The sequence below is a fragment of the Cajanus cajan genome, chromosome 1 (assembly GCF_000230855.2).
Source record: "Cajanus cajan strain Asha chromosome 1, NIPB_CcT2T_4, whole genome shotgun sequence".
Lineage (NCBI taxonomy): Eukaryota > Viridiplantae > Streptophyta > Magnoliopsida > Fabales > Fabaceae > Cajanus > Cajanus cajan.
The window spans coordinates 53,085,339-53,095,184 of record NC_138517.1 but is presented as its reverse complement, the minus strand read 5'-3'; the positions used below and the strand labels follow the sequence as shown (position 1 = coordinate 53,095,184).

At 36.7% G+C, this 9,846-nt stretch overlaps 1 protein-coding gene across 1 annotated transcript; it reads right to left on the bottom strand.

Moving 5' to 3' along the window:
* Window positions 1-2,613: 2,613 nt before the first annotated feature.
* LOC145954888 (uncharacterized) lies at window positions 2,614-3,405 on the bottom strand. Its single transcript, XM_083069577.1, has one exon. The coding sequence runs from the start codon at window positions 3,403-3,405 to the stop codon at window positions 2,614-2,616; it is 792 nt and encodes a 263-aa protein (XP_082925703.1).
* Between the last annotated feature and the right edge of the window lie 6,441 nt (window positions 3,406-9,846).

Sequence of the window (9,846 nt, the reverse complement as noted above, 5' to 3'; positions counted from 1 at the left end):
GGTAGGTTTTTGATGGAATCATGCTTTGGAGTGCAAGAGGTGACATACTCAAAGATCCAAGAGGAGTTGGCTAGACATGAAGGTTTGGGCCAGCCAGGGCCCAATGGGCCTTATGGGCCTGGGAAGGCCCAAGTTGAACTTTTCATGGGCCATAGTTTGTTATAGCTATTTTCATATGTTTTGTATACATCATGTTAGTATAGGAATTTACTTTGATGTTGGTCTTGTATTTTGACCATAGATTAGGGTTTAGGTGTCTTGGGCTTAATTTTGGGCTTCTTGGGCTTTGGGCTTTTGATACCCAATATTGGGCTCATTCTTCTCCTTGTATTTTTTCCTATTCATTGTATTCATTAGACCATTGTATTTTGGTCATTAGATTAGGGTTTAAGGAGGTTTAGTAGTTCATTTGAATTAGGACAAATTAGGTTAAATTTAGGATGGATTTAAGTTGCATTTAGGTCACACTTTTGGCACCACCTTGGCTACACAAGTGTGACACCGAAATGCAACCCTAAATACATACTAAATTCAACCTAATTCACATTTAGCTCTACATGACCGGTTATGCACATGTAACACAAGGTTTGAATTCAAATTTGAATTTGAATTCAAATCTTGGCGCCAACATGTGACCTATCATGTGGCGCCAAGTGTCTCCTCCTATTTTCGGTGCATTATATGTTCCCTCCTAACACATTTTGTATGCACTTTTGAACATAATAGAAATTTGTGAGCCATTGGCCAAGTTTCCTCTCTTAAAAGTCCCTTAGAGTTCATCTTCAAAACCTTAGGATTTCACCTTAGAATCCTTCTCTTTGAAGTGTGCTCTCCATTGATGCTTGAGCTTGGATGCTTCCCTCCTAGTTCTAGGTTGAGTTCATCCGTGAGATCTTAGCTTATAAGTGTTCTTGAGTTGAAGAATCAAGTCTCCATTGAAGAAGATCCGACCTAAGCAAATCCGTGGAGAAGATCATCCATCACTTCTCCTAAGTTTGCTATCAGTTTTTTTTTCTATTCGTTGATGACTGGTTGTTTATGCTTTCCTGTTTGATGATTGTTGATGCCCCTAGTTTGGGCTGCATTTTCCTCTTGTTGGGATGATATCGATTGGAACTTATGTTTCCCTTTTTGGCTTTTCTTGCTGAGATGCAAAAAAATCTTGAATGCTTATTTATGCATGATGATAGTTATTGCATATTTTGAATAATTCCCCTTTGATAAAGAAAATTTTCTAAGTGTGTGAAATGATTTTGAATGCTTGAAATGCATATTTTGATTTTTGTTTTTTTTTCTTTCCCCCTTTTTTTTTTAGAAGGTGGCTCTCCTTTTCTGTTTCTCACGAAGAGACTGCTTCGATCGATGCGCAACATTAGTCATATTGGCCGTTTGATGTATTGAGTCACTTTGGGGCTCTTTTTTTTTCTTTTTGTTTAGAAACCCTAACTTTTGCCTAGGATGTATCCTAGCGGGTATTTTTTTACTTTTCTTTCTTTTTTTTACCCTAATTTTTGCCTAGGACGCCCTTTGCGGTTTTTCATCCCAGCGGGTCATTTTTATTTATATATTTTTTTTTACATGTTCAATTTTGACAATCATCAACAATATACGTCATTGTGATTGGACAAGACAGAAAGGACGAGAAAGCATGATTTAGAATGGATGGTTAATGGGGGTAGGATGATTTAGAATGAATGGATAGTGAAGGTAGGTGAGTGTTTAAGTTTTTTAAACAAACATTTCCTTGGATAATTATTATAATCATTCTCCTAATTATCTTGAGCTACATATCTGAGTCTCAGGCAGAGTCTTCGCAGAATTTGGCCCCTTGTAGAAGTGTTCAAGCCGCCTTTTAGCTTTCAATTATGGGAGTTGTCACTTGCTATTTTTTTTTAGATCCCTAATTTTTGCCTAAGACGTGTCTTAGCGGGAACTTTTGATTTTGATTGATTTTTTTTTTTTGCCTAAGATGCCCTTTGCGAGTTTTCATCCTAGCAGTATTTTGCAAGTGATATATTTTTTGGCATAACAGTTCTTTGCTTTGACAAAACCTCTTGCCATCTGGGTCTTGGAGGACCAGTGCCTTTAATGATTAACACTGCCCTTATCGCATACACCAAGGAGAAAGATGATGCCTCGGCCTATAAGTATTCGGAGTTCTTTTATGGACTGAGATTTGTGTTTCCTTTGTCAAGCGAAATTGAGTTGAAGATTTTGTAAGACTCCTTTTGTGCAATGAGAATCTTATGGTTCTGCATTTGATCACTTTCTCATCTATGTGTGTTTCTTATCTACCTTAGACTCAGACAATGCGTCGTAGATGTTCAGAGTTTTGATTAATTTTATTATCTTCAGTCATGTTTGTTTGTTTGTTGTTTTTTTTTCTGGTGATTGATTTTGGAATTAGATGTGTAACACAAGAGAGAAAAGAATAATCACAAGAGACTTATGAAATGACGTATATTATTTGATGAATGCAAAAAAACTTGTACAAGCCCTTATTTTGAACTCGTGACCGTGGGCAAAGGTTATGAGTTTGAGCAAATATTTTTTTTTTTTTTGAAAAAAAGAGAGCCCCTAACAACTGTCATTCCAAGATGGTTACTCATCTAGTCATTCCTTGATGTGTGTTGTGTTGGCCTTAAACTTGAGCTGCCCGGCGTCAATAAGCTCTTGTACACGAGATTTCAAAGCCTTGCAATTTTCTATGGAGTGGCCTACTGCCCCAGCGTGATAATCGCATGTTTCCTCTGGCCTATACCATAGCGGGTAAGGCGGTTGTTGCTTTCTTTGTGGTGGGGTTCTTACCAGCATGGATGCCTTCATCAATTGGGGGAATAGCTGTGTGTAGCTTATAGGAATTTTGTCTAGTTCCCTTTCTGCTTTTCGTGATGCTTTGGTCGTTCGAGGAGTAGCGGAAGAGGTTAGAACATTAATTTCATTTTCCCCAAAAATCTTCTTATACCCTTGGCTTTCAGGGGATTTTCCTATCTTCCCACTTTTCAGACCTTGCTCGACTCTTTCGCCGATAATGACTATGTCAGTAAAGAGAGTCGAAGTGTTCCCTATCATCTTGTCATAATAAGGTCCACTTAAGGAATTGATGAACATTGTCACCATCTCCTTATCAGATAATGAAGGCTCTACTTGCGCAGCCGTTTCTCTCCATCTCTGTGCATAGGTTTTGAAGGACTCGTCGCCCTTCTTGCTCAAGCTTTGCAAATCAGACCTATCAGGAACCAGGTCGATGTTGTACTTGTACCGACGAAGAAAGGCGTCGGCTAACTGTTTCCATGTCTGGATCTTCCCTCCATCCAACTGCATGTACCAATTAAGAGCAACATCTGAAAGGATTTCCTGAAAACAATGAACTAGGAGCTTTTCATTTCTCACATAGGATGCCATCTTCCTAGTACATTGTTAGATGTCCTTTTGGACAACTGGCTCCAGTGTACTTTTGAAAGTCAGGGATTTTGAACTTGGCGGGGAATTGGATATCCTGCACCAGACACATATCCGCAGCCTCTTGAACGTCAAAACTGTGGCCTTCCACAACTCTCAGTCTTTCTTCCCAGGCGTTCAGATGATCTTTGGAAATATCACCGACGTTGCTAGTACTATTATCGTGCTGCAATTTATTCATGGCCTCAAGCATTCTAGCCATTTGTTCCTTGAGTTGTTCAAGCTCCTCATTAAGAACACGATTTCTTTCCTCTAGGCCTTCCATAGCTTTTATCTTTTGAGCTCGTGTGAGTATGGAATGTTGAAAAGCCACCTTTAAGGGAAAAGATAGTTTCCTATCAAGTTTATTTAAATGGTAATGCATGAAGGGAGTTTCTATCAAAGACTTGATGGCTCATCCTTGTCGAGAGGTGAGTTATCGGTGTTCCTCTTCATAATATTTTATGATGTGACAAAGGTCACATTGATTTCTCGTCTTTGATACAAATACCCTTGTGATCCTAAATATATGATATGCACGTTCCCTCTTTTTTTTCTTTTTTATTTTGTAGAAAATGCATGATGCCCCCCTTTTTTAAAGGAAGGAATGTATGCTTCTCACAAATCTTATTTTCACGCCAGGTTTTCTCTCACATGATAATGCATTTTCAATTTTTTGTGTTTTTCTTTACCTTAGGAGAATTATAAAAAAATAAATGAATGATTTGAATAGACAAAATGCAACAAACATATGCTCATACAATCCACAAACAGTCGCATATACATCCATGGTCTGTGGTCCCTGTTAAAAAAAAGTGTATTGTATAAGGCAGTTCTAATTACCCTCACTTTGTTCTTAAGGCCCCCAAGGTGCCCCCATTATAGGGACCCAGTATCTCTGTCGCCGTCACCTGGCAAACTCTAAGGTCTGTCGCAGTATTTCAGGCTAGAGTAACCGGTTATCACCTTGAGTGTGATTTCCGACAAGGCTCGCAAGCTCCGAGGCCAAACTTGGGCCGGTCGTACGTCAACCACTCCCTATGTTTAATACCCACATGCTCCCGGATGTAGGGGGACTGATAGCAAAACTAGGAGAAGTGAAAGATGTTCTTCTCCACGGATTTGCTTAGGCCGGATCTTCTTCAATGGAGGATGAATTCTTCAACTCAAGAACACTTGCAAGCTATGAACTCACGGATGAACTCAACCTAGAACTAGGAGGGAAGCATCCAAGCTCAAGCATCAATGGAGAGCACACTTCAAAGAGAAGGATTCTAGGTGAATTCCTAAGGCTTTTGAAGATGAACTCAAGGAGACTTTGAGAGGAAACTCGGCACTATGGCTCACAAATTTCATTAAACATTCAAAGTGAATACAAATGGTGAAGGAAACACTTAAGTAAGCACGGTTTTGCACACTTTGGGCGCCTAAATCAAAAGGTGACATGTGGCGCCCAAAATTTGAATTCAAATTTTGGCTCCCATGTGCTACTCCGAAAATTCAGGTACCTAAGATGCATCTAAGTGTAATTTGGAGTGTCATTTAGGGTTAATTTGAGGTCACATGTTCAGCCACCAAAGGTGCAAAACATGTGACTCAAATGTAACTTAAATGGCTTCCAAATTAAACCTAATTTAACCTAATTAGCCTACTTTAGTATTCCTTGTATTTTCCTAATCTAATGACCTAAATACAATGGTCAAACAAATACAAGGGAAAGGAAAAATTACAAGAATGAAAATGAGCCCAATATTGGGTACCAAAAGCCCAAAGGCCCATGAAGCCCAAAACTAGGCCCAACAAGCCTAAAACCTAAAATGCTACTCTATGTGGCCCAAAATACAAGACCAAAATATATGATACCTATACTAACAAGATGTATACAAAACATATGAAAATAGCTATAACAACATATGGCCCATGAAAAGTTCAACTTGGGCCTTCCTAGGCCCAATGGGCCCGATGGGCCCTAACAGGCCCAAACCTTCATGTCTAGCCAACTCCTCTTGGATCTTTGAGTATGTCACCTCTTGCACTCCAAAGCATGATTCCATCATCCCCTCCCTCTTGAAAAGGATTTGTCCTCAAATCTTGAGGATGAATGGAAGAAAAATTAACACCTACATATAAAACATGCAAGGAATAAGAAGTAACATGGTAAGAGAAAAGATCATGGATCCTAAGAGGAGTCCTAGTATCTAACCTAACAAAGAAAGATAAAATATTAGACTCTCTAAAAATAGGCTCCTCTTCTAAGCATAACCTAGAAGTAAAACCTAAAAATGTAAGAACACTATGACTAAGACAATGAAAAAACTGATTTTTAAACACTACAATATCTTGCCTAAAGTACCCTAAATGGTATCCTAGGCTTTTCCTAAAATATAAAGAAAATACTACTAAAAAATGTCCTAAACAATTTTGGATTTGATTGTTTATTAGATACTCATAGTCATATAATCTATTTTTGTCTTGTAGGGAAGGAAACATATTAAGTTCAAAAAAATAAGAACTTCCCATAAGTTCAAACATAGAATATAGATTATTACAAGTTAGATCTACTAAACAATGTAAACCGAAAATTGGGTGCTTTAGAAAATCCAAAGAAATACTTCCTTCCTTGTGCACCTTCAAGGAAGTAGTATAAGGAGTAACACTAGGAATAGTCCACTCCTTCTTCACTATATCTCTAAGTTGAGAAGAATTCTGTACTTGAAATTCATTTTGTTCCTCATTCTCAAATTTAAGACAAGTGGCAGCATTAGGATAAGAGTCAAGACTTTTGTGAATAAAGAGAGTTCTTTTCAAGTATTGTTTGGTCATAAAATAACTCTCATTTGTCATAAAGGTCTTAGTGGAGTCCCCTTTAGCCACACTCTTTCCTTCTTTCTTTTCTTTGTTTCTTTTCTTTTTCATTTGCTTTTGATCCTCAAACACTTGGGATGGTGTTAAAGGATTAAAAACAATTTCCTTATTTTTATGAGTGAAGGATATTTTGTTAGTGAGGCCATCATGTATAGTTTGTTTATCAAATTGCCATGGCCTACCAAACAAAATATGACAAGCTTCCATAGGGATCACATCACATAAAACTTTGTCTTTATAATCCCCTATAGAAAACTTGACCTTCACTTGTTGATTCACCTCCAATTCCTCACCTTCATTGAGCCAATGAAGTTTATAAGGGTGAGGGTGAGGAATGGTGGTAAGGGCTAACTTGTTAACCAACCTTGTACTACAACAATTAGAACATGATCCACTATCAACAATGAGAGAACAAGTTCTTTTAGAAACCAAACATCTTGTATGAAAGATGTTCTCTCTTTGAGATAGTGAAGTGGGACAAGGTTGGCTTCCAAGAAGCCTTTTGATCATAAGAAGATCACCATCCACAGGATATAACTTTTCAAGTTGAGGATCTTCCTTACTAGTCTCACTATCACTTGAAGTGGTAGAACTAGATTCATCAAGGCTACTATAAATGTCTTGTCCTCTCAAAATCATGACCTTTTTAGTTGGACATTGAGAAGCTATATGGCCTCTCCCAAGACATTTAAAGCATTTGATGTCACTAGTTTTACTACTAGAAGTGACAACATTTTCTTTTTTTATTTCTTTTTCTTGACCCTTACTAGAGTTTTTAGAAGAGTCATATTGACCCTCTCTCTTGTAGTCATTCTTGATATAGGTTAGTTTGAGTTTTTCCTTTTCTCAAATTTTGTTGTTCCACCCTTATACAAAGTTGGACCAAATCATCAAGGTCCCTATAAGGGAGTAATTCAACTCTATCTCTTATATCAAAATTTAGACCACTTAAAAACCTAGCAATGGTCAATCTTTCCTCTTCCCTTATGCCAGCCCTCATGAGATACAACTCCATCTTTTGTCTATACTCCTCAACACTCATATTCTTTTGTTGGAGTCTTTGGAGCTTATCCATAAGCTCCCTACTATAATAAGAAGGTATGTGCCTTCTTCTCATAGCACTCCTCAACTCATTCCAATAAGTGATTGGAGGGTCATTGTGAAGTCTTCTCTCTCTCTCTAAGGAGGTCCACCAATACATAGCTTGTCCTTGGAAAGCTAAGGTGGCCAAGGGAACTTTTCTTTCTTCACCTACTTGGTGACAAGTGAAGATTTGCTCCACTTTCATTTCCCAATCCAAGTAGGCATCCACATCTTCTTTTCCATGAAAGTAAGGGAGATCAACCTTTGATTCCCTCACTTTGTGTTCCTTAATGACTCTCCTAGGTGTTGGTTGATAGTAAGCATCCATATGCATACTACCATCATTATCTTGGCTTTGAGAATCATTGGAGCTCTTGGTTGAGCTCCTAGAAGAACCTTTTGGACTTTTATTTTTATTCAATCTTTTCAAAAGTTTTTCTTCCCTTTGCTTAATCTTTTGGATTTCTTGTTCCAAAGCCATGATTTGTACTTCTTTTTCAAGTTTCTCTTTTTGTTTTTGAAGCATCTCATCATTTTTCCAAAGTTTTAGTGCTTCAACCTCCTTGACAATTCTTTCAAAACTTTTAGGAGTATCAAAGTCACTACTACCTTGAGAATGATGACTCATGGTTAAGCAAAAAGAATTTGTATGCTATGCAAAAAGCTATAAAATATTTTTGGTATTTTCTAGGAATGAAAAATAGCACTTGGAAGTCTAAGTGTACAAGTTGCACTATCAAGGGAGGTGAGCTACAAAGAGCCACTTAATAACCAAGCCTTTTCAAGTGGAAATCACTAAACTCCTTTGTGGTATTTTCAATTCCCCAAAACTTTTCACAAAAATTTTGTATGCTTTTCACAAATTTGTTTGTTTTTGACACTTAACTAAGCGTGAGCAAATAAAACTACACAATTCTAGACGTTTATAGGCAACAAAGTAAAGCAATTAAGTACAAGAAAACTTAAAAAGAAGCAAGTTAAGCAACTAGTCGGATATCCTAAGTGGAAGCTTGAAACATATGAAATTTCCAAGCCACTTCCACTAGTACTACACGTGAGAGTCTATCAAGGATGTAGATATACCTGACCAGCTTCTTAATACTCCCTCCAAGCTTTACAAATTGGTTTAAAAATACAAGATAATTGACAAAAATTAAACTAGCCTAAAAAGCAATAAAGTGGCGGCTTTGGTGACCAATTAGTGGCGGTTTTGTGTTCAACTTTTCTAACACTTGTTTAAATGTCTTAATCCGCCACTAATCCTTCAAATGGATGCTACTGAACCTGCAAAAGATATACAACAAGAGGTTAAAGTTGGCTGCCTTACAAGATGAAGGAAAAGGTCACTCAAGTGAAGGAAATTTAGGATAAGTTTTGGTCACTAAATTAGGTCAAATTTTTAGGTCTTAGTGTCCAAACTTTTCCTAATCTTTGTTGAGCAATGCTTGATCCTTGAGCAAGGATTTGAGGCCACTTCCAGCACAGGAATTTATTGAAAGAAAACAAGACAAGCAATAAAAGCACAATTTGAAAAGCTTATACCAAAATTAAGAGTAATAGATGTATATGACAAGACTCAAAGAGGTTCAACAAGTAAAACTGAAAATTAAGACTCCAAATAAAAGCTAGCACTCAGAGAGAAGAGTTCCTAGATAGGTACTAGAATAGATGAACAAAAAAAAAAAATTTGAAGACAATTGGACAAGTATAGTAAAAGTAGTAGCCAAAACAATAACAAGGAATCAAGTAGGTTTTTCAACTTGTATACCTCTCGGCTTTTTCCTTTTAATTTTCTTTCTCTATTTTTTTTTTTAATTCTTTCTTTTTCCAGTATCAAATTAAGAGTCCAGAGAGTATATTTGCCTTTTATTTCAAAATTTTCAATGATTCCAAGCTATAGAAACTGAGAATACAAATCAGCCAAAAAATTAGGTCAAATTTCAAGTAACTTGAATAACTAGTGCACTAGTCTTTAGGTTTTTGGTTTAGATTCCTTTTGAACTCTTTTCTTTTTGATCTTTTGAACACTTTAGGCTCTGTTTTATCTCTGTTTTCAGCCTCTAATTTTTTTAAAATTTGAATCCACAAAAAGAGTGCACTAGAAGTAGGTTTACACTTGAAATTTTGAGTCACAAAATTTTTTTATAAGATTTTCAATGGAATGTGATTTGAAAACTTAAGAACATAATAGAAACCTAACTCTAAAGAAACTTGCTAGGAATAATAGCAAATTATGAACACAATAAGGTAAAAGAAAAAGCACATATAAGTAGGCAAAAGAGAAGCAAAACCGAGAGCAATATGTAGACACAAAAATCAAAATAAAACTAGGTTAAACATGCTATTCAAGGAATTTGCAACATATAAAGACTAAACACAAACTTCTAAGACAAAACAAAGATTCAAAACCAAAATCTAAATGTAATGCATGCAGTCCAATCACGGACACATATTAGG